This window comes from Pleurodeles waltl, chromosome 3_1 (assembly GCF_031143425.1).
Source record: "Pleurodeles waltl isolate 20211129_DDA chromosome 3_1, aPleWal1.hap1.20221129, whole genome shotgun sequence".
Classification (NCBI taxonomy): Eukaryota; Metazoa; Chordata; class Amphibia; order Caudata; family Salamandridae; genus Pleurodeles; species Pleurodeles waltl.
The window spans coordinates 833,960,332-833,986,407 of record NC_090440.1 but is presented as its reverse complement, the minus strand read 5'-3'; the positions used below and the strand labels follow the sequence as shown (position 1 = coordinate 833,986,407).

General features: G+C 41.3%; 1 protein-coding gene across 3 annotated transcripts in view; it reads left to right on the top strand.

Moving 5' to 3' along the window:
- The window catches only part of ABCC8 (ATP binding cassette subfamily C member 8), an 848,693-nt gene that overhangs the window by 197,649 nt on the left and 624,968 nt on the right, over window positions 1–26,076 (top strand). For all 3 annotated transcript variants that reach the window (XM_069223742.1, XM_069223743.1, XM_069223745.1), the window contains one exon: window positions 3,582–3,737. In XM_069223742.1, coding sequence (XP_069079843.1) covers window positions 3,582–3,737 — 156 coding nt within the window. The remainder of the gene's footprint in view (window positions 1–3,581; window positions 3,738–26,076) is intronic.

The window sequence follows — 26,076 nt, the reverse complement described above, 5'->3', positions numbered from 1 at the left end:
GCATCAAATCAATGAAGCAGGTGTGCTTTGGGGTTTAAATACTGTGGTTGGGCGTCAATCACCTGGCATGCTGTGACGTACTAGCGACAGTTGTGTCATTTTAAGAGGTTTGCAGTTCACAGAATATGTGCAAATAATCCGTTACGAGTTACTCAAACTCAAGCCTTTCCTCGGACAATGAATGTTATTTTACTGGTAGAGTTAAGGGCTGAGGAATATACTTGTATGAATTTGTTTAAGCAACCTTTGGATAACTGTATCCTCCACTCACTGATGACCGTTCGATCAATCCAGTGTGCATTTAAAAATATATTTTTGAATTTGATTTGATATATTGTTAACAACTCAAAATGATGTGTGCTGTTGGTATAGCTGAAACAAGGAGAGTACAATTTAGTTTGCGCGGTAAACTGGAACCCGAAGTTCTTTGTGTGTTTTGTAATCTGAAAATGGAATTATCCATTCAGGATAATTACTGTATTTCCAAGGGCCGGTATCTTTACGATAAAAGATGTCTACAGTCTGTGCAGGATCCGACTGCTTTAACTTTTATTTGTCCTTCTCCATTCGAAGAAAAAGGTTTTTAGATTGAAAGGTGTGTTTGTTAAAAGATAGATTGTAACAGTTCGCTATGCTATATTTTAATGTATTGGCTTCTATTCAAATAATTGTACATTCTTTTTCTTAAATCAAGTAATCAGAGCTGCCTCTTTCGCTATATTAAAAAAAAACCTTTGTCTTCTCCATTTCAGTGTGGATGTCATGGTGTATCTGCACTTGTTGATTTTAAAGTCCCAGGAACAGACACGACCAACGACACAACCACTCGCACCACTGCAAAAATAAGGCAACCTGCGGCAGCCTTTCTCCACTTTTCCTCTTTAGAACAATCACATATTGATCCCTCGCCGTTGTGTCCACTGATCTCTGTTCCTTACTATGCATTATGATTGATACAGCGTTTTCTGCATCTGTCCTTTTGGTTAGGACTTTTATCCGAAAATCCAACTAAGGTATGAGCAGTGAATTCCAGGACATAGCAGTATGCCGTTTGGCCAGCAGCAGTACATCTATATTCTAACCTCCAGTTTTCCCTCACTTAGTTATGGCAAAGTCTCAGAATAAAGTTTTCAGCTGCTAATAAACTCCAATTCAATACTCATTCAAAGCCAGGCTCCAGACCATATGGATGACATCTGCTGCTGCTGCATCACCACATGTTTGACATTTGTTCATAGGCCATGGATTGTTCTTATGAACTATGCAGCATTAAATATTATATTGCGTTGAATATTATACGTCCCATGGAGAATATTATATTGTGTTAACTTCAACCTCGCCTTTCCGGAGATTATTGGTGGAAATTCGAGGACCAGTGTCCACTATTTATCAGTGAAGTATCTTTTCATGTCGGCCTCCCCATCTCTCACCTAATGAATTGTGGATTGATCAGGAAAGGTGTCATATAATATAGTAATGGCTTTCGACATTTGCCACGTGTCAGCATCTTAAGTAGTGTATTCAGTCTTTCTGGCTTGGTATAACCATTTTTCCAGATTTTTTTAAATAGCTCAAGAACTGGCACTATAGTTCAAAACAAAAACCGACCTAATAGAAGCCGGCAGCCTCGACGCATCTCATCAGATGTTTGAACCTTGTGCTTGTCAAACTGAACTCCAAGATTGACCATACGATCTGTACACCAGTATCCACATTGGTCAATGAACCAAACTTTATGAATTCTGGGTAAAACCACAAAGTGAGTTTGTGGGCATATGGTCAGAGGATTATATGTGAAACTGAATGAGGACAGTTCAGGGGAACAGTGCTGAAACTAAAGAAATGAAAAATGAACTTAATTTGCCTTAGATATTCAAAGGGTTGCTTTGGTTAATGTATCTTTGATATCATTGTTCATCGTCAATTACGGCCACAGAAAAAGATATGGAGCCAGTGTACACCACTGTGCAGTATCTCTCTTGACCCCAGACACAAATGTACCAGGGCCACTGTTACCATGCCTTCCATATGCAGCCCTGATGCTATGCAACTTCTACCGCCTTTTCACCTGTGAGCACTTAGGGCCTTATTTAGAAGCTGGTGGATGGGCTCCTCCATCACAAGTTAGACGTACATCCTGTCCGTGCTATTGTGTATAATACACTTGTAATGAGGAAGACAGGACATCCGTGACATTTGTATAGAGAAACCAGTTTGCCAAATTTTAAATCAGGCCCTAAATTTGTAATGTGTGCCTGAGGTTGCCAGTGGACACCTCCGGCGCACAATTTATCAGATCAACGCTCTTTGTCACATTTCACACTGGCTCGGTCAGGGGCATAGTCGAGAAGTCCTTCTTTTATTTCCTTAAAAGCCAATAGAAATAGAGAGACAGGCAGGAGAGTGATCCTTTGCTATTATGAGTAACAGAAGCCCTTCTTCTATTTTGACAAAAAAATGAAAATTAAAGGACAGTGGTTATCCCTACCAGACAGTGTGTACGGTGCACTCCAGTCAGGCTGTCACTGAGCAAGATGTCACGGTTAGTCGGGGTCCTTAGGTCAGTAGTGCCCGTGCTGCTTCTGCGAGGGTCAAAAAATGAAGAAAGTAAGGTCTACTTCCCTAGCCAACATCGTATCGCCAATCAACCTCTTAAGAAAACATTAGCAGATCGGCACTTACTTGTTTTATAAATTAAGCACTGAAGCCAGTTCTCAGATTGGAAGTAACCAGCTGTCAAACAGTATTTTCACAAAGGCATTGAGCTTTTTAGCCACTCTATTGGCCGTACTTTGTCTTTACAATATATTCTATAGTGGGCTTTCTTAAGGATCTTCAAGTCCACTTCACCGGGTAAAGCAATCTTTATTTCTGTCCCAAGCATTATTTGTGATGCTAGGTATCTATCTTGGTATCACAAATATACAGCAAAAGAAGGGACACTTAATAATGGGCCCCACAACATAAGGAAACTCCATCCTGGAAGTGATCTCTTCACCTAGCATGGCTTATAGCATAACATTTGTGCAGCTGCCCAGGGACATCAAATAACTCTTAATTAACAAAGTGTTTTTTTGTGCAACGCTTATTAAAAGTAAAGAATATCAAATATCTTCCCTTCACTAATTTAATTCTGATAGATTTTTTTTTATAATGCAGCAGTGAAAAAATAAAATACGTTTTTAATTGCTGAAAAGAAAATGGGAATTACCCTAAACGTTTTATTAAACAATGCAGTATGTTGATAATGAGAGGTTTGAATGGCAAAACGCTGCTCACCTAAACAAGACAAAAAACGAAAAGTGTGAAAGTGAGTCAAAAATACAGGGATTATTCCTGGCATCATAGAGAATGGTTGGCAAAAAATCCTCCCATCCCTCGCCCACAGAACATGGTATTTGCAATTTTACTGTAAAAGATTTGACATATTTTCCATCAATGTTTTCTTTGACATCTGTTCTCGTGCAGATTCAGACCACACCACTATGTACAAAGATTTTTTATTATCAGTCAAAGAGTATATATCATTTGAGTTTTCTTTCCGAAAACAGAGCATTTCATGAATTTTGTTTATTTCCCAGACAAAAATCTACAATAAGATAATGCTTCTATCAACCTCCAACATGTCCATGGGAGAGATGACTGCTGGTCAGATTTGTAATTTGGTTGCTATAGACACAAATCAGTTGATGTGGTTCTTCTTCTTGTGCCCTAATCTTTGGGCAATGCCTGTACAGGTAAGGAAGTCTGATTTTTCTATTTCTATTTATTAATTAACTCATATGCCTGCTATCTGTGCTCAAGCAAGTGGTATGTATGTACACTTCAGTCAATGCACCAATGATTCGATGAGATTTAATCACCCCGAAAGACCCTCAAAAAGGTAACTGAATTGGGTTTGATTGGATCAAATAAAAAAACCTATCCCTCCCTCTTGCCATCCTTTTACTACGGCAGTTCATTTTCATGAGGTTAATTTCAAGTTCAAGTACTAGGGTTGATCCCTGACTGTAAACAGTAATTATTCTTTCCACAATGAGAGTAGGACACTGCCCCCCCTTAAAACCTGAATTTGGACCTTTAAGATGGGTGAGTCTCACTTCCCTTAATTTTATAGCAAATAGAGCTCTGTATGTTTACCACCAATGCCCGTTTTTTGAGGTCCCAGCAGTTAAGATAGATAAGAGAGAGTAAGAGACACTGATCTTGCTACATTAGCACAAGTGTGTGAACATAGGTGTGGGCTGTACATGAGAGACTACTGTTGTGCTGCCTGGTAACCTGCCTGGGTAAGCTTTAAACTGCAAACTTGATCTCTTGAATGACCTTTTTTGACAGACGTAAATACTAATAAGTCACCCCTAAGATAGACCCTAAAGGCTCAATGGGCAGGGTGAATTGTATTTAAAATATAGCACATGTGTAGGTAGGTTTTACAAGTCCTAGCAATGAAAAATCCCTAATGGCTTTTTTCAATCTTGTAAGGCCTATCTCTCCCTTTGACTAACACTATGTTACCTTATTACATTTAATAAGTGCTAACTTTGGATTGGGAACAGGTAGAGATATGCCAGAGGGGTGGCTTACCTGTATTGCATTGTTACAGGGCACACAGTCTGTGTGCCATGTCAGTTTTGCCATTTAGGATTGCACCAGGACACTCAGCCTACAATGGCAGTGCTAAGTGCACTTCAATGCAGAGTCCCTGAGGGTGGCACAAGCTGTGCTGCTGCCCTCAGGGTCCTACCCTCAGTACCTCATGCCCTGGGTACCTTCATACCATTTACTAGGGACTGATAGGAGCACCTAAAGGTGTTTCCAACTGTGCCAATGCTTTTGCAATTTTAGGGAAAGAACACTGACACTGGGGCCCTAGTTAGCAGGGTTCCATTGCACTCCAATCCACATTGCATCCAGAGACCAGGCAAAAAGTTGGGGGGCGGTGCTGCAACAGAGTGCCAGTTTTCCATAGTTCCCGAGCTTGGGAATGACATGCTCATCCATTTGTACAGGATATGGAATCATCAGCCTTTCTTAAAAGCTCCTAAAACCAAACGTTTGTGCTGACCTGCCATTTTTGCTGATTCTTCAGTAGTGTGCTGCTTTATATTTCCATGCCAAGATGCTCCTTGAAGTGTACATTGGACAGAAGGAGAAATAAATGGAAAATTTAAATAAGAGAAACCTACTTCCATGAACTTAAAACTACTCCTTACCCATGAGTCTCACTCCCATTAGGTGAGATTTAATCCCAGTGATTATGCTTTGCTCAAAGCAAGTGAAATTAGCCCCAGGGAGTAAGATTCACTCCATGTGAGTCTTGCACAGTCCCAGCCAGACGCTTAGAGTAAAAACAAAGTTCTAAGAAATTAGCAAATCTATTTTCTTCTCTGATGGAGAGATCTTAATGCTTAGTGGCCACTTATGGACCCTAGTAGTGCATATCCTCCTCTTCAAAGAACACAGGTGCACCATTGTGATCTAGGATGGTTTACATAAGAATTTTAAAACAGCAGCTTTAGTTGGAAATTGTTTGTTTAAACCCCATTTTGTGTAGAAGTTACTTCTTGCAAAAAATTGAGAGCAATGTAGTTATGGGGAGCAAGCATCGCGTTTGCCATGCTTCTGCATGTCCTTTGGAGATATCGATATGTCAGACTCACTGAGTGGAAAGTGCATGTTGACAGGTGATTTGTTTCTTAAAGGAAAGTACCAATACTTTGGTGAATCTAAGCAGTGCTGTATCCTGGGTAGCATGGGTCCTGGGGGAATAGCTTAAAGGGGGGTGTCTAGGGCGTTACACCCTCCCCCCAATAAATTGATTTTCTGGTAAATAATTGGGTGCAGGTACTTTTTGCCAGGTATGGTGAGGTGTCTGTTGGATTTCACCAGGAATTTTTGCATACACACAGGCAAAAACGCACACACGCGCTCTCTCCCTTTCTCTGTTTTGAAAGTCTTAAAAAATACTAGTTATTTTAGAAAATATTGCCACATATTTAAGAAAAAGTGGCGCATCAGTTCTGATGCCTCAGTTTTTCTGCACCCTTCTACAGGCACTTAACATCAATATGGTTGCGCCATATTTAACGCTATTGTGGCGCTTTGCTACACTAGCATCAAAAAGGTTGACACTAGTGTAGCAAAGTGCAAGGAGGCCCATTGATTTTAATGGGTGCATCATTTTAACGCCACCATTGAACAGGCGTTACAAATGACGGAAAAAATGGCGCAGTAAAATTGTTAAATTTCACTGCACCAGCCTTTTCAGGCCTCCTAGCTTCGAAATACCCCCCTTGCATACCTTATGCCTGGAGCAGGCATAATGTGTCGCATGGGTTTACAAAGTGGTGCAATGCAAGTATTGCGCCACTTTGTAAATATGGTATGGGGAAAATACCACCATAACACCACATTTGCCTAAAAAAAGTATGGAAATGTGGCACAAGGTGGTGCTAGGGACTTCTTAAATATGCCCCATTTTGTTTACCTATCAATCTGCATTCCATTCCCTTTCCACTGCCCCTTAAGCACCTCTCATGCGCCCTGCTCCCGTATAATACATTTTTACATCATATGTCAGCATGGTTGTGTGGAAGCTCGCCCCCTCCCCACTCTTACTGACAGAGCAGCACCCCTGATGAGTCATAATGCAGGAAAGGAAAATAGGCACCATATTCTGTAATCTGATAATATACTATACTCAAGGCATAAATGTTTGTAGTGGACCCTTCAGTCCCTTTGGCTGCAGTGTAAATGCACCTGCTGCACTATTGATAGTTACAGCCCTGAATCCAAGCCGACACCTCATATTAGGAGTAGTATGGCATTTCATTTCCAAATGTTGCAAACTGTTGCTGAAGTTTTTTTCCCTAGCAACTGATATGCTGAAGATTAGGCTATGCTTAATGATTGGTTCAAGACATAAAATAATGCTGTGCTCAGAACAAACATATTGAACTAGGGGCATAGCTACCATTGTTTCAGCGGGTGTAGTGCACCGGGGCCCAGAGCCCTGAGGGATCCATGGAACCCTGATAATTGCTGCATTTTATTACCCCAACTGTAGTTAAAGGAGCCATTTTAATTTCTTGCACCAGGGCCCATGGCATCCTTGCAACGCTATTGAACTGGAGGTTAACACTAACTGCTAATCATGTCTCTGGACGCAATTTGGTGCAAAGAAATGGGGCGAAATATGAACAAATGTGAAACGGTACCCCCAAACACTAGATTCAAGCCGTTCTGGTTTAAAACCTCACATAGAATGCAAATGACCCAGTCCTACTGTCCAAGCTTGATGAAAAAAGAGAGGATAAATGCCCTGCATGTGCACCAACAGAGGCAGACCTCTTTCATTCAATAAGGAAATGCCCTATGTTTGACTTCCTAGAAGTGCTTGGTAAAACAAAATGTAACATTTGTGTGAATGTGGTGACAAGCCCAAAAAGGGAGTAATTAAATACATACAATTGTAGTTTTAAAGCTATGAATGTCTAAAAAATAAAACAACCTCTCAGGACTATACTTCAAAATAAATCCCAGATTTTAGAAAAGTGGCACTTCATGTCATGAAGTGCCACTTTTCTTGTGGCCCATTGTATGTGCCGTATTTAACATACAGCAGGCCATGGCGCAGGTTAGGGACAATAGCGTCATCATTTTTTATGCTATTGTTGTACTTTGCTGGATTAGCACCAAAAATGTTGGAGCTAATCCTGCAAAGTACATAGAGGCGTGCCTCCTTTTAATCCCTGCTCTGTGCATGCGTTAAAAATGCTATTAAAAATGGCATCATAGATCCCACTGTGCCATTTTTTCAGGCCCTCTACTGGGGGGACGCCCCCATGCAAGGGATTACAAAGTGGAGCAATGCATGGAGCAATGCATGCAAACCTATTTATAGGTTTTTAACACCTTCTTATGTTCATTTGTTGTTGGGCAAAATATCACACTTTTTAACCCTGGTGGCATATGTCAATCTGACGACCTAAAATGATCATTTCCTTCGATCTAATCAGCTGATTGTTAATCTGTTCCTGCCGTGTGCCACAGTTGTCCATATTTGTAATAAAGTATAATAGAAAACGCTTAAAAAATTAAAAAAGAATAATCTTGAACGTTTTCATTGCAAAACATCCTTGTTTTGAAAAATGGTCTTCTGTCTTTGAGTTAGAAATCTAAAAATCACTGGTGAGAGAAACGGGGTGTATTTTCTATGCCCGCAGTATAGTTGTTTATCTACCCACAGAGTGGCTTCAAAAGCAGGGTTCAGCGTTTATTTACATTTATTTAATTGCAGCAGCAGTCATACAAAACAGTATCCCTGATTGTTGAAGATGGCAGATGTGAGTTTACAGCACAAAAATGGGTTCCATCGTAGTTTAAAATGGCCCGATTAAGCAGATCACTGCATGGTTGAAAAGGATGAAACAATGAATGAGAATGCCAAAGATCAGGGGATAAAATGGGAATGAGCATGGGTGGGCAAAAGAAAGGTAATACAGCAAAATAAAAGAAATAACTAAAGTAAGAATATAGCACAGAGGAAGAAATGGTATAAAATAGTGGTGGTAACATGGCAGTAAGGGAATGTAGTTCAAATAAAAGGTAGATGGACAAGAAAATAATATATTGAGACATCAGTCATAAAAATTGTTTTTATACCACAATATTCTTAGAAAACGTGTTTTTTGCTTTATATAAACATAATCACATATCCTTTTTGAAATCTGGTCTTACATATAGATACACATGCTCTGATGGCATTCAATCTACGGCCAAATGTAACTGTCTCGTTGCATAAGCAAATACTCAGGTTCCCTTCAAACAATGCCCCCTCACCACTTAGATCTCTTTTCTTTTTCTTTGGAAAAAATGCTGATATTTATTCTTGGTAAAAGTTGATCACAAATATCTAGGGGTCATTGGGAATTAAAGCATTTGAATGAATGACTAGTATTCTGTTAAAAAAAAAAAAAGATTAATAGCTCTCCAATTTGACACACAGACATCAGTGATCACATTACACATTTGGGAGTTTTTACTACTAGAAGAACGTATTTCATGTACCAAATATTTAACTTGCATTTGCTTTTCATTTAAGATGTGTGCATTATGTTATGTTTCCTTCCTTTTGGCCCCTGTTGACTCCACCGGCTAAAATACAGGTACAAAAGTGGTCAATTATATTTGAGGGGGAGGGCTGGAGGGGTGAGGCACTATTATGGATTGGCCGGGCCCCCCGAGCCCTCACTTCCCGTGGTTACAGCGACTTTCTGTTATTATATTATAGATACAACTGGTGCAGTAATCATTAAAACTAGCTGGCCACAAAGGAATTTCAAACGAGAGGTTGTGATTAAGGCATGTAAACAATCCCTGGTCTTTGGGGATATTTATTATCTGACAAAATCCATAATTGTTCAGACAAGCCAAGCTTTAAATTGCTGCAACACACCAATTTCACACTAATTCACTTCCCAGCATTTCTGTCTATTAATCGCTGCAGGCGCGCAGGATTGTCAGACTCCCTTCTTTGAAGAGCGTTGAGGTGGGGATTGTGGCTGAGCCTGGTGTAGCGCTCACTGCTAGCCCCCTGTTGAGACCCCGAGTCATTCAATGGCTTCTCTTCACTCAGGTGCCAGTCAACCGTCTGTTCCTGTCATTAAACACAATGCTAGCTTTACAGTGCTTTTTCCTTTTTATGTGAAATTGCTTTAGGGCATTGAATCCTCAAATGTGAGGAACGGGCAGCACCCCTGCTGCTGAGGTTGTAAGGCTTCCGTTATCCCAGGCCGTGCGACAACACCAAATGCAGGCATTCCGGGGATTTGCAGCAAAATTCGAAAACAGCTCTCCAGAGGCACGAGGCAGTCCCACAATCCAAACAGCCCAGTTTTTTGCAACAAAGACAATCCCGCCATCCTGGAGACTAGCGGCCACTGCAATCCACGCAGCTCTGAGAGGTCAGCCATTGGAAGATGTGAGTTCTAATACCAACAAATATATATCGTAACATTCCATTTGTACTTCAGTCTTTTATTTTACGAGCAATGTGATCAGCAGTTAAAATTAGTGGTCCTCATTTTATTCACCCAAGAAGTAGGAAAAGCTTTTTCCGAGTCTGCAGTATAAAGTTACAATAGGAACGCTAAGCGGTAAACCATGAGAGCACCTTCATCTTCCAGTGAAATGTATTTCGTGGAAAAAAAGCATAATAGGTTAAGGCTGCCGCAGTGATCTGTGTGTAACCATCATCTCTCAGGGAATAATACTGTAGCACCGGCATTAATTCACTAGGGCCCAGGGGCCAGGTGTATCATTATTCACAATAGAGATTACCTAATTGCGATTTTTAGCGAATCACAATTAACCCCTGATAAGGCGTCCAGCCCTTATAAATTACCTGTACCTGGACACGTTGGAGGTCGGTGAATCTTTTAACCGAGTCGGGCTCTCCTCATCCTCAATAGTCGAGTCACTCAAATCAATAATCAATAACTGTTGTAATCGATAATCAATACTCAATTAATAGATCAATATAACACATCAGAAATCAATAACAGTTGATATTTCTGCGCACCAGGACCTTTCAGTCATGAATAACCACACCAGTTTATTAAAAATTAGTGAATTTATTTCCCTATATTAACAAAGCTAGCACGATATATATGTGTCTCAAAACCAATTGATATATGTATATGAACATTACTAGCTGTCCATAACGGCGGAAGAAACGCAATCTACGTAAAATCTGAATAATGATACACTCTGTTATAGCAATGCAAATCACCAATGTGACTAACTGTATTTGACTAATTGCATACATTCGGTCAGCATAACAAGATTTCAATTCTTCATGGTACATTGAATGAATACCTCGACTAACCTCTAATTAGCATTGGCATGTGGGACTTCATGCAAAACGAATTTAGTCAACACAAATTTGGAAAAGTTCTAGCTAGGATCCTATCAAAATAGCAGTTGGTACCTAAAAGGAAAAAAAAACACAATGCATAATACATTTATCCTTTCATATTTACCAAATACAATCAGCATTCAAGAAAAGTCTTCGTCCTTCAGGTACCGGTTGATCAGCATGGGGCAAATTTCAAAGGGGCAAAGTTAAGGGCAAGCTTCCTTGCAACGGCAAGGAGAATAGGGCAAAGTTACTGCATGGGCAAGACGGGGCAAATCAAAGTTAAAGTCTCTAGGGTGAGAATTCTTAAAGTCTCTTTCTCTCAGATAGAGAAAAGGGCATCAGGGTGTCGTCCAAAATGGAGTCTGGCATCAGGCTTCAAACTGGCATCGAGGAAAATGGCTGACTTCTCTTTGTCCGGTGGGTTTAAGTAAGAAACATTCCAAATTCTGTAGGGTCTTCCATTGGAGGGTTCATAGGTTGGCTTCAAATTGTCCAATCAAAATTGTCTTTTACTAGCGCCCATTTATGCATACACTGTCCTTGGCGCCTTGGAACACAAATTGTATCATGGTTTGCCAATTATTTTACTATCTGTACCTTCATTGTCCGCACCTGCAGAGACTGACCTTGTATCAAAGGGGATGTAACCGGCCTAGCACGAACCCTTGGAGATAAGTGTACCAGCCAGTTTCTACTGGAAAAATACAACTTCAAGCAAGAATATATTTAATTAATTCAAGGAAAAAAAGAATCACGCAGTTAGAATTTGAAACCAAGCAACTAGGCCAAAGCCTGTACTAAATTTAAGCTAAGCAAAACAGTTTTCAAACAAGAAATCATGGCATACATTTGCGATTATGACGGATTAATACATTTTTAATACTTCATGATTAATAAAGCTCGTTTATAATGATGGCGAACTACCCCGAGGGCACAATTTCCCTCGTACATTATTTCTTTTACTTAAAATCACACTTCAATATATATGTCGGTTACACAGTGTACATGAATATATGTCGAACCCTCTTTTTCTGCGTCATCAATCCCTCCTCTGATGACTAATTATGTCATCACATCAAATCTACCCACAAATTTTATTCCATTAAAATTCTGTATGGTAATTTGGCACTTCAGTCAATTCCCTTTTTCTTTTAGTCCCTTTTGACTTCTCCCTATAAATTTCCACCATTTTGTTCTCTATTTTCTCTTCTCTTTTTCTTTTGTTCCTTGCTTTTAACATTTTGAAAGCTTTCCATATTCCCCAAGAACCTAATAGACAAATTAATATTATTAATATTCCCTTTACTATTTTTAGTAAAAATCCGTTCCAAACGTTGCTGAGCCAATTTCCCACAGAAGCAAATCCTTTTCCAATTTTCTCCCAAACTCCGGGTTCTTTCAATTCCTTTAAATCTACACTTTCTCTAGTTAAATTTGTAAGCATTGTTCTAATTTTTCCACTGTTGTCGGGTATATAGGTACAACAGTGACGCGTGCCAAGCATTTTGCAAACGCAGCCATCCTTTGCTAAAAGAATGTCTAAGGCAAGCCGATTTTGAAGAGTCATAGCTCTTTCTGCAGCGAGTTCAGCATCCATCAGGATTATAGCTCCCGAAAACTTTGTCAACATGTTATCCACAATAGTAGACAACTTTCGTATTTTGATTGAATTCAATATGACTCCTACTGAAGGAATCATAGCTCCAAATATATCTCCTACCACACCAGCAGCTGTCTCCCTTTTCTGAACACGATGTGATTCAGACAGCCTTGGAAATTTCTTTAAGTCATCTAACTGGTAAACCTTTGGGAACAATATTCCCAAATAACACCTCCCATACCATCCTTTAGGAAGACGATAGTAGGCGTTGAGTCCACAAATATAATATACTCCAGGAATAACTGGGTCTTGTCCATTCAGCATGAACGTCCACTTTTGTTGAAATGCGTATGTGTGTTTACATTCACTCGTTCCCACAAAAACTGTGTCATAATATGATGGAAATCTATGTATACAAAATCTTCCCACATGCAATGTATCTAAGGCTATTTTCCCCTTGTGTCTTTATTGCGGCAAAAGCATAATTATCTACAGACGTCCTTTCGTGCAACTCCTTCTCTAATTTCTCCTTCATTTCGTTCTTTCTGTCGTCAGTGCGGTCTAAAAATTCTATTTCTATTGGTGAAAGCAAGCATGTAAGGTTCTCCCTATGTGCGTGAGCTGTGTGGAAAGGGGACATTGGTTCGAAAAATTCCCTCATTAATTTGGCAGACCAATCTCTAGCTATCTTACTTAGGTGCCCTATTATGGGGACATATGCAAATGTAACATCGTAATTAGTATAGAAATAATGAATGTCCTTTTGAGCATAAAATCTGGAAGCTACTATACTACATGTAATTCCATACGTAAGAGGCATGCTGTGATACGTTACCCCCTCCACTACTGAGGTAGGTATTTGTGTACACACATAACAATCTTTCGCATCCATGGTCTCAACATACTCACTCAGTAAGCGATAGAAAACGTTAGATGAAAGTTCCTTCTTATCATGCAAGTGTCTCTCGTCTTGCTCGAGTCTCTTCAGAGCTGTTAGTTCAGTAACGATAATAGGTTTAGAAGTAGAAGCATCATTCGTCTCACTCTCGCCTTTACCATGCATTCCAAGAACTATTACTACAATTATTAGTACGCATGCGATCAGTAAGCCTATACACATGTATTTACAACACTTCATTTTACGCCCCTGTGTAGTGAAGCTAGTCATGATCTGTATAGAATCAGAAAGCTGAAGACACTTTATCAAAGCGTATTTGCAGGGTTTTTTTTTTTATTTTTTTTTTAAGTTGCAGGTATTTACAAAGCTGAACGAGTTCAATGTTCACACAGTTTTCTTTAGCAGCTTAGTCTCTTATCGGTTAGCAGCGTTGTCTCAAAATCGGTTTCAAAGTCAATCAAGTTAGCAATGTCTTAGCCGGTTGAAAAGTCAATCAGGTTAGCAATGTCAAGTTAGCAATGTCTTAGCCGGTAAAAGAAAATCAATCAAGTGATCAATGGTTTCAATCAACAGAGTCCATAAAGTTTTTATTTCCAAAATGAAGTTCTGCCTCTTCGTTCTCAAGGCTGAGGGATACGAATTCGTCTGACCAATCGTTATTGGCTACGTATGCCCACTCCGGACCGGAATACCTCCTGCTCGGTATCCTTTTTCTTTTCAGTTTTGCATCTCTCTTTGATTCTTTCTCACTGGTACTTTCCTCTTTGGCCAAGTCCTTTTTTTCACTTGATGTTGGTACCACGACAGACACTTCCTTTCTTTTCTCTTTCATTCTTGGCCCTTCACTGTCGTTCAACGTTTCTCTAGTTCTCAGTTTCACTGGTGATATACTTGGTCTTCTTTTTGCACTAGGTCCACTTGATGGGCCTGCGATCTCTTCTGAAGAAGTTTGAGCAGTTTCGTTCTGTTCTGCCTTGTCCTCTCCTTCTGGGGAGTCAATCAGGTTTTCCTTTTCTTTTTCTGTACCGTCTGCTTCTGGGAAAGCCCTCCTCTGATCAGGCTCTCCTGCTTCTTCACCTCTTTCGAGCCCTTTGTCACCGTTACTTTCTTCAGGCTCTTTGTCACTTTCAGCTGCTTCAGGCTCTTTGTTACCTTCAGCTGCTTCGTCGCTGTCTGAGGCTCCTCCTTGGTCTTCCCCAAGTGAATCGGTTGCTTCGTCCTCAGAGAATATTTCTCCCTCCTCTATTTCTGCCTGTTCGCTTCTAGTTCTGTTTTGCTCTGCCTCAGCGCTCGGCACTTTGTTATCAGGTACTGGCAGTTTCAGCGCTTCAACTTCCTCCTCTGTGGGACACAACACCCTCTTTGTGTGACTGGTGTGAATCCAGTTGGGAACTCCCGCACACTTCACAGCGGTGGTAGTCGTCAAAATCACTTGGAAAGGTCCTTTCCAACGGGGTTCCAAACACGACTTCCTCACGTGCTTCTTTATCACGACCCAGTCACCTGCTTTCAGGGTGTGTCCTGGACCTTGGATCGGTGGCAAGGTGGTTGCCTCCACCTGGTGAAAGATCGAACCACATCAGCTAGACCTTTGCAGTAGTCTAATACCATATCATCTGTAATATTCAAAAGCGCGTTTGCAGGAACTGCTGGAAGTCTCATAGCTCTGCCCATGAGAATCTCGTGTGGGGACAATCCAGTCTTTCTGTCAGGGGTGTTTCTCATTGACATTAGTACCAAAGGCAATGCGTCAGGCCATTTCAAATTTGTCGATGCACATATTTTCGCCATTCTCGATTTCAATGTGCCATTCATTTGCTCCACTAGACCTGATGCTTCAGGGCGGTAGCTACAATGCAGCTTTTGCTCAATGTTCAGTGCTGCACAAAGCAATTTTATTACTTCATTATTGAAGTGACTTCCCCTATCTGATTCTAAAGAGATCGGGAATCCGTAACGTGGTATTAACTCTCTCAAGAGTAGTTTTGCAGCTGTGAGACTGTCGTTTCTGCGTGTAGGGTATGCTTCAATCCAGTGACTAAAAATGCACACAATCACCAACACATACTTCAAGCCTCCATGCACAGGCATCTCAATGAAGTCCATTTGCATCCTGCTGAATGGACCCCCTGCTCTTCCAATGTGGCTCAAATTTACTACTGTTCCCTTCCCTGCGTTCATCTGTTGGCAAATGACGCAGCGGTGGCAAACTGCTTCAGCAACTTGACGGAATTTGGGGTTAAACCAATCAGTTTTAAATAACCTAATCATGGCATCCCTCCCAAGATGAGCTTGTCCATGGTAAAATCTGGCTATCTGTGTCAAAAGGCTATTTGGAAGAACGAATTTCCCTTCACTTGAAACCCATAATTCATCTAGTCTCTTTACACATTGTGATTTAGTCCACGAGAGTTTTTCATCCTCACTGACACCATTCTGTAGGGATTTCAATTCGTCCATTGTATCTATAACTTTTAGAGCAAATATTTCGCTTTGTTCAAGTTCTGGTTCACTTATCAAATTCCATTCATCCCTGAGCAATATACAGTTCAATGCGCAAAACCTTGCGACTTGATCCGCATATCCATTTCCTAGGGAAACATAGTCTTGTCCCTTCGAGTGTGCACTGCACTTCACCACTGCTACTTCCCCTGGTAACTGAATGGCATGTAACAATTCTCTTATTCTTTCACCATTTTTCACTGGTGATCCTGAAGAGGTCATGAAGCCTCTCTGTGACCACAATTGTCCAAAATCATGCACTATTCCAAACCCGTATTGGCTGTCAGTGTAAATGGTAACTTTCATTAGTGCAGAAAGTTGGCATGCTCTAGTAAGAGCTACCAATTCTGCTACTTGTGCAGAGTAAACCCCTTGAAGCCAAGAGGCTTCCAGAACACCTGTTACAGTACATACAGCATACCCTGCTTTCAATACACCCAGTGCATCTCTTAAACATGAACCATCAACAAAAATGATTTGATCATTTTCTTCTAATTTGGTATCTTTGATATCAGGCCTTGGTTTGGTGCAAAATTCAGTCACCTGAAGACAGTCGTGCTCGATGTCTTCAGCGTTCTCAATTTCAGCATTTTCACTGGGAAACAATGTTGCTGGATTCAACGTAGTGCACCTTTTCAGCTGCACATTAGGTGATCCCAGAATTATTGTTTCGTACCTTGTGAGTCTAGCACCAGTCATTGTGCTGTGTTCGGGAACGTGTCAAAAGTATCTCGACTGAGTGAGGGACCATGACTGTTAATGGGTGTCCCATCACTATTCCTTCACTCTGAGTGAGGCTGATACCAACTGCTGCTACGGCGCGCAAACACCCTGGCAGTGCTGCTGCGACCGGATCCAAAGTAGCTGAAAAATACGCTACTGGTCTGTTTATGCCACCATGGGCTTGGGTCAAGACAGACAAGGAACATGCATCACGTTCATGATAAAACAATGTGAAAGGCTTTGTGTAATCAGGCATACCTAAAGCTGGAGCCCTGCACATGCATTCTTTCAATTCAATAAAAGCATCCATCTCATCTCCTTTCAGCTCAATTTCATCCAATGCATCCTTCTGGGTCAGTTTCAGTAAAGGTTTTGCTAGAGTTGAGAAGTTGGGAATCCATTGGCGACAGTAGCTCACCATCCCCAAAAACTTCCTCACCTCCCTCCTCGTCTTTGGTGGACTCATTTGAAGTACACTTGTTATTCTTTCCTTCATTATTCTCCGTGACCCTTTCTCTATTTGATGACCCAAATATTTCACTTTCTTCTGACAGAACTGCAATTTTGAAGGAGACACCTTGTGTCCATTCCTTCCCAAATGGTTCAATAGGGCAATGGTGTCGGCTGTGCAGTCACTTTCTGTCTTGGATGCAATCAGTAAGTCATCAATGTACTGTACTAGGGTTGACTCGAATGGCAATTCTAACGCTTCCAAGTCTTTCTTTAGAATCTGATTGAAAATTGACGGTGACACCGAAAACCCTTGAGGAATTCGACACCAACTGTAGACTCTGTCTAAAAATTTGAAACAAAAGAGAAACTGGCTGTCCTCATGAAGAGGCACCGAAAAGAATGCTTGTGACAAGTCGATGACTGAGAACCACTCGGCATCGCAAGGGACTTGAAACATTATAACAGCTGGATTTGGTACTACAGGGCAGCATTTAATTATTATGTCATTTATTTTCCTCAAGTCCTGCACAATTCGGACCTTTCCACTTGGCTTTATTAGTCCCATGATTGGTGAATTACATGGACTGCTTAACACTTCTTTCAGTACTCCCTGTTTTACAAACTCATCAATGAGTTGGGCGACTTTCATGAGGGTGTCTTGTGCCATATGGTACTGTGGGGTCTGGGGAAAGGTTACATTGGGTTTTACGGTCACTTTCACTGGTTCCACTCCTTTCACCAATCCCACCTCTTTTCCTGTCATATCCCACACTTCTTTTCCGACTGTTTCCTGTAACTCAGCTGGAATATCTGCTTCAGTGATCATCGGAAAAAGGGTAATCAGAGGATATTCTTCATCGACAGTTTCCATCTCATCCCCTTCTACACTGTCCTCTTTTTCCCCATCACTGCTCGTCTGAATTCTAATTCCATCGTTCGAACACATAATCGAACATCCCAATTTGCACAATAGGTCTCTCCCTAACAGTGATATCGGGCTTGAGTCACATACCACAAAATTATGTGACCCTTGATAGTTACCAATTCTGACTTGTACTGGATCTGTGATTGGGTTCGTCAGGTACCTGTTTGCTACTCCCACTACTTGAACTGTTCTCCCTGAAAGTGGCAGATTTGGTACTTCAATGCTCCTAACAGTGGAACGTGTAGCTCCTGTGTCAACCAAGAATGAAACGCGATGGCCCATAACTCTTCCCTCCACATACGGGCCCTTTTGATCAACTTCCAAGGATGCTGCAAGCACACAATTTCCCTCCTCATCTGAACTTTCACTCTCCCATGCATTGTTTATTCCATTCTCACTGTGTAACGGGAACTGATGTACTGTGTCATTTTGATTCATTCCTTGACCCGTGACCTGTTGAGGAAGCATTGCTTGCTGCTGATTCATTGGTGCTAAGGGTATTTGCATTTGCTGATTAGGTACCATAGGAAACTGCTGTTGCATTGGCTGCAATTGTGTCATTTGCACACGAGGCATTTGCACCTGTTGCGGTTGCATGGGTTGTAGACCCTGCATCTGGTTTATATTGTTTTGAAAATTTGGGTTCGGACCTCTCAGTTTCGGTCCTCTCATAGTCTGAAATGCATTGACATCATTGTTTTGCTGACCTACACCTTCCTGCACCATCATTGGGCACTCCCGTTTCCAATGCCCGACAATTCCGCACGTGTGACATGGCATCACCTTCTTCATTGCCTGTATACCATTTGGAATCATAACGGTATTCAAATCTGGACCATTATTCACAAAACCTCCTCGACCTCTGCCTCTCATCTGTGGCTGAAACATAACATTTCCCTGTTGCTGCTGCTGCGGCATCTGTTGTTGAAACCCTTGCAAACCTTGTAAACCTGTCTGAGCTGCTCTGAGCTGCATCACCCTCACCATCACCTTTTCCTTCAATCTTTTCTGCTTTGTCTCAATCTCATCACTGCAGTATTTTGCATAATTCAACACTTCATCGATCGACTTTGACTGCCAACAAATCAAATGCGATTTAATCATCTGGCTAATTTCGGGTCTCAGCCCTTCCACAAACCTGAACACAAAATGGAGCATGTCTTTTGGTTCAATCGTTTCCGTGCCACTGTAATTTTTAAACGCTTTCAACTACCTCTCATAATACGCGTGTATAGATTCTTTAACCTCTTGAGCGGTCCTGTCAATCCTTTGCCAATCCACATTTTTCGACGCAACCTTGGTTTTCAAGTGCTCGATCACCTTGTGGTACAAACTCATTACCATAGGTGATGGCGCACCTGTGTCCCTATCTCTCTCTGGTTCACTCGTCGGCCAACCTACAGCCCTTTTACAATCTTCCCACAAATCAGCCGGAACCACAATTTCAAATAAGGTATTCAGGTCTTCCCAGAGACACTTCACGAGTTTCACAAATCTATCCGTTTGTTGATACCACTCTATCGGCTTCTCTCTCAATTTGGGAAAGTCATCCGTAAAGGATTGAATATCGCACCTGTGCCAGGGTACATGCACAAGTTTTCCCCCTGCTGTCTCTCTCATTGGTAACATGGTTATCAGATCGTCATTCTGTTGTTTTTTCTCACTTCGTTCTGAAGTGTTTTCCTTCTTTTTATCCTTTTTCTTGACCCACCTGCTTTCCCACTTGTCTAAACATCTCCAAACCTGTGCACTCTGCAGTATCTCTTTAAGGTGTGTTTTCATCCCTGCGGATCTCATGTGTTCAAAATCTTTTGTCTCAAAGTCTAACCTGTAACTTCTGCTCAGGTGTTTGGTCTTACCTATATCGATCTCGTTTCTGTCTGCAATTTCTTGTAACTTCTTATGTATGTTGCTCACTTCTCTTGTAATCCTAGGGCACATGTATCTTAGTTCTTCCTCTGTGTATGATTCTAATCTGTTCAAACCCATTGTTCCCTCTACCAGTTCGTCTGCCTCCATACCCAACCTTATTTTATTCAGGTATTCTTCTCCCTTCCCGCTTGATGTACTCTGTGGGGAGTTCAGGCTGTTGAACCATTGTGTCAACTGTTGCGCGTTCAGTCCCATCAATGTAGCAGTTACATCAACTGCCATCGACGGTTTCTGTAATGTTTCAGTCTGTGAGGTTAACGGTACTAATAGTGGTGGATGTGACCTTACCACGGTTGACGGAGCACAAATTGGAATTGGACTAAACTCCGACAAGGACCCAGATCCATTTGGCAGTGCCGCTATCGGAGTTGTCTCTGGAGTGGTTTCTATGCATCTTCTCCCTGTCCCATTCTGTATCATTAACCCTTGGTCGCTGGTGCTTGAATTTGCCTGTATGTACAGTGGTACTGGTGGACCTACAGTGATAGGTAGAGATATTGCATCTGGATTCTGTCTGTTCCCCGAATTCTGTGGCATGTTAATCCCCACATTGTTGTTCATCATTGCTGGCATACCTAACTGGCTTTCTACCACTCGCACTTCTGGTGTCTGCTTTTGGGGCATCGAGAACTGTGTTGATTCAGCTTGAATCAATGTCGGTCTCTGATAGTTTTGTCCTCCCTGCGCCATTGAATCGGAAGTCATTCCCACATTATGCTCATCGCAATAGTGCCTTTGAACCTGTGGCTGATAGTTATCAGCAGGTTTCAATGTTGGCACGTCTGGGTACATCCTCTGAACCCGTGGTATTCGTGGTGAGAAAGGCATGTCAGAACTGCTCGGCCTCTGAGATCTTCTCAAATTTGGCGTCACATTACCCTGTATTGGTTCTGGAGGGGCAGTACTAATGCTTGAGCCTTTTTCGCTTTCCACATATGGTGGTGGGCGATCATTCAGTAATTGTATAATGAACTCCTCATCATCTGACTCGTCTCCCCTTTTCGAGTTTCTATTGCTCTCTCCTTCCCTGGACTGACTCCTGTTTGTCCTACAGGTGGCTTTCCTTCCTTCCGTCTCCTCTTCCTCGGCAATCGCTGGAAACAATTTAATTCCCTGCAATACGTCTGATCTCCAAACCTTTTGTGTGCTGTCCCATCTAGCATCCGCTAGGGTCTTTTCTACTTTCCTTATTCTTGTCTCAAATTTCTTTTGTTGTTGATTTCTAGCTATTAGCTCCCAAATTGCAAAGGCCTCAAACTGTGCTGGCCTTGGGGGTACTTTCATGTCGTATAGCGCAAACCTCAGATTTTCTAAAACCCTTAGGTTAAACGACCCGTGGATAGGGAACGCTACACTTCCATGTTTTTCTGTTAATTTGCACCATTGCTTTAGCCAAAGACACGGCGCTACACCCTTTTCTTCAATGACGATGTAAGCTGGTGTACCCTCAGGCGGTGTTTCTTCTCCTACATTTGCTTTAATATAAACATCTCCCCTCATGGCACTCTTAAATGCTTTGAAAAATTTCATCCTTCCGTCTTTTGTTTTTCTGACAATATGTAATCAATAAGTGACTTTAATTCCCGGAATACTCTTCGCTTGCCTTTCCCCTTCCAATTGCGCTTCACGGACTGCGTCCAATCCGTGCGCGACCCTTCTCACCAACCGACCTATCCCAGTGCGGCTCCTAGTGACGTCACACTCACACACTGCGGCTGACAAAGTCCTGCGGCTTGTCCTCTTTTCATTCGGCTTCACTCATAAACTAATTTCTGCAATATAACGCGAGCACTTAACCAAAAGAATAAAACAGATCTGTCGGTTTACTACAGGAAGTGTAACACAACCGCTTCAGAAACCTTAGGGATTTTTCACTAGCCTCAGCAGTTATTCCATCTTTCTCGGTTTCCCACTTTCGCAAGCAAAATTTGACCCGCAAACTTTACTCTCAACTGATCAATGAACTATTCTAGTGCACTTTAGAATTCGTCAAATCTCAAAGTCGAAGTTTTCTTTCACTCTGCAACATTCATACCGACTTGTTGACCACGCCCGATCAACCTATTAAACCGACCAGATCACAACATCAAACAAGTGTCACATACACTTTTCAACATACTCCGGAGTCTCTTGACCTCGCAGGGCCCGTCTCAACATCAACAACCACGTGGACAATTTTTTCTGCTCAAAGCGCCACACACATGTGAAGTTCGACGACTTCCCTACTCTCACACCTTTGGAGTAACACTCCTCTAATATCTTTTAACCCCCCTTAAAATCCTCACAAACTTCTCAATTAATCTGCGGCGATAAGCTGTGCAAGCGCGAAACCCTAACTTCACTCATACCGTCACTAGAAACGCTGAGACCGTTCTCATACCTGCATGTTCCTCATTCGCAAGCTCCGAGATCCCGGGAAAGTCATCGGGGACTTAGGGCATCATCATCTCTCCAACTTGTTTTATCAAAGAAAATTCTAACCTGACTCTGTCTATTGTTCGGATGGGGTCCCAAAGGGCTAAACCATCAATCTCTGCTACCATCTACTGATAACGCGTCCAGCCCTTATAAATTACCTGTACCTGGACACGTTGGAGGTCGGTGAATCTTTTAACCGAGTCGGGCTCTCCTCATCCTCAATAGTCGAGTCACTCAAATCAATAATCAATAACTGTTGTAATCGATAATCAATACTCAATTAATAGATCAATATAACACATCAGAAATCAATAACAGTTGATATTTCTGCGCACCATGACCTTTCAGTCATGAATAACCACACCAGTTTATTAAAAGTTAGTGAATTTATTTCCCTATATTAACAAAGCTAGCACGATATATATGTGTCTCAAAACCAATTGATATATGTATATGAACATTACTAGCTGTCCATAACGGCGGAAGAAACACAATCTACGTAAAATCTGAATAATAATACACTCTGTTATAGCAATGCAAATCACCAATGTGACTAACTGTATTTGACTAATTGCATACATTCGGTCAGCATAACAAGATTTCAATTCTTCATGGTACATTGAATGAATACCTCGACTAACCTCTAATTAGCATTGGCATGTGGGACTTCATGCAAAACAAATTTAGTCAACACAAATTTGGAAAAGTTCTAGCTAGGATCCTATCAAAATAGCAGTTGGTACCTAAAAGGAAAAAAAAACACAATGCATAATACATTTATCCTTTCATATTTACCAAATACAATCAGCATTCAAGAAAAGTCTTCGTCCTTCAGGTACCGGTTGATCAGCATGGGGCAAATTTCAAAGGGGCAAAGTTAAGGGCAAGCTTCCTTGCAACGGCAAGGAGAATAGGGCAAAGTTACTGCATGGGCAAGACGGGGCAAATCAAAGTTAAAGTCTCTAGGGTGAGAATTCTTAAAGTCTCTTTCTCTCAGATAGAGAAAAGGGCATCAGGGTGTCGTCCAAAATCGAGTCTGGCATCAGGCTTCAAACTGGCATCGAGGAAAATGGCTGACTTCTCTTTGTCCGGTGGGTTTAAGTAAGAAACATTCCAAATTCTGTAGGGTCTTCCATTGGAGGGTTCATAGGTTGGCTTAAAATTGTCCAATCAAAATTGTCTTTTACTAGCGCCCATTTATGCATACACTGTCCTTGGCGCCTTGGAACACAAATTGTATCATGGTATGCCAATTATTTTACTATCTGTACCTTCATTGTCCGCACCTGCAGAGACTAACCTTGTATCAAAGGGGATGTAACCGGCCTAGCACGAAACCTTGGAGATAAGTGTACCAGCCAGTTTCTACTGGAAAAATACAACTTCAAGCAAGAATATATTTCATTAATTCAAGGAAAAAAAGAATCACGCAGTTAGAATTTGAAACCAAGCAACTAGGCCAAAGCCTGTACTAAATTTAAGCTAAGCAAAACAGTTTTCAAACAAGAAATCATGGCATACATTTGCGATTATGACGGATTAATACATTTTTAATACTTCATGATTAATAAAGCTCGTTTATAATGATGGCGAACTACCCCGAGGGCACAATTTCCCTCGTACATTATTTCTTTTACTTAAAATCACACTTCAATATATATGTCGGTTACACAGTGTACATGAATATATGTCGAACCCTCTTTTTCTGCGTCATCACCCCTTCGCTGCCAGTCCTTTTCCTCCTCAGGTGCCAAGCCTTTTTTTGGCTATTTGGGGCAGTTTGCACATAGGTCCTCCTAACTTTTTGTCCACATAAGCTACCCACACCACATTGGCATCCTTTTTTTCTAACATCCTAGGGATTCTAGAGGTACCCAGACTTTGTGGTTTCCCCTGAAGGAGACCAAGAAATTAGCCAAAATACAGCGAAAATGTCATCTTTTTCAAAAAAATTGGAAAAAAGGGCTGCAGAAGAAGGCTTGTGGTATTTTCCCTGAAAATGGCATCAACAAAGGGTTTGCGGTGCTAAAATCACCATCTTCCCAGCTTTCAGGAACAGGCAGATTTGAATAAAAAAAACCAATTTTTCAACACAATTTTGGCATTTTAGTGGGACATACCCCATTTTAACTATTTTTTGTGCTTTCAGCCTCCTTCCACTTTGTGACAGAAATGTGGTGTGAAACCAATGCTGGATCCCAGAAAGCTAAACATTTCTGATAAGTAGACAAAATTTTGAATTCAGCAAGGGATCATTTGTGTAGATCCTACAAGGGTTTCCTACAGAAAATAACAGCTGAAATAAAACAAGCATTTACAATGCAAAGGGTCTCTCGCGTTTGCTCATTTTAGAGCTGATCGCGTTGTAAACTCCTAACCCGACTTGAGCTGATCACGTTGTAAACTCCTAACCCAACTTTTCACCTATTGGGCAAAAGTGCATTTATGTACACAACCCGAAAAAGTGAAATTAACAATGTAAAGCGCTCGACTTCTGCCAAGCGAGATCGCTCTCGTAAATTAGAGAAAAAGAAGTCCACCGAGCCCAATGGAAAACAGCAAGCCTTGCATGTTTTTTGTACTTGGTCGATGCCCTCGAGGAGGGCTAGCCACCGGAAAAGGCATGACGTATGCTTGCCTTCGACTAATGAAAGCAAGCAGATTTTATTAGGCAAGCCCACGGACCAATAAAAAACACTGACGTAAAGTTGACAGGGCTCCGAGCCCTTTTCTAAATACAAAAGCGTCTCGCTGCGATACGCATGCGCGAGCGCATGCAAAGCAGACTTGACCCTAAAAATAATTAAATTAAGGTGAAAAACACAAAAAAAATTCTCAATGTTTTACTCTGTAATTTTTTTCTCCAATGTCAGATTTTTGAAAAGCAATTTACTGTTACATCTGTTGGATTCTTCTGGTTGCGGGGATATAAAGGGCTTGTAGGTTCATCAAGAACCCTAGGTACCCAGAGCCAATAAATGAGCTGCACCTTGCAATGGGTTTTCATTCTATACCGGGTATACAGCAATTAATTTGCTGAAATATAAACAGTGAAAATTAGGTATCAAGAAAACCTTTGTATTTCCAAAATGGGCACAAGATAAAGTGTTGAGAAGCAGTGGTTATTTGCACATCTCTGAATTCCGGGGTGCCCATACCAGCATGTGAATTACAGGGCATTTCTCAATTACACGTCTTTTTTACACACTGTTTTACATTTGGAAGGAAAAAATGAAGAGAAAGACAAGGGGCAATAACACTTGTTTTGCTATTCTGTGTTCCCCCAAGTCTTCCGATAAAAATGGTACCTCACTTGCGTGGGTAGGCCTGATGTACGCAACAGGAAACGCAACATGGACACATCACATTTTTACATTGAAATCTGATGTGTTTTTTTAAAAGTGCCTAGATGTAGATTTGGCCTCTAGCTCAGCCGGCACCTAGGGAAACCTAGCAAACCTGCGCATTATTAAAAACTAGACACCTAGGGGAATCCAAGATGGGTGAATTGTGGGGCTCTGACCAGGTTCAGTTACCCAGAATCCTTGGCAAACCTCAAACTTTGGCCAAAAAATACTTTTTCTTCTCATTTTGGTGACAGAAAGTTCTGGAATCTGAGAAGAGCCACAAATTTCCTTCCACCCAGCATTCTCCCAAGTCTCCCGATAAAAATGGTACCTCACTTGTGTGGGTAGGCCTGG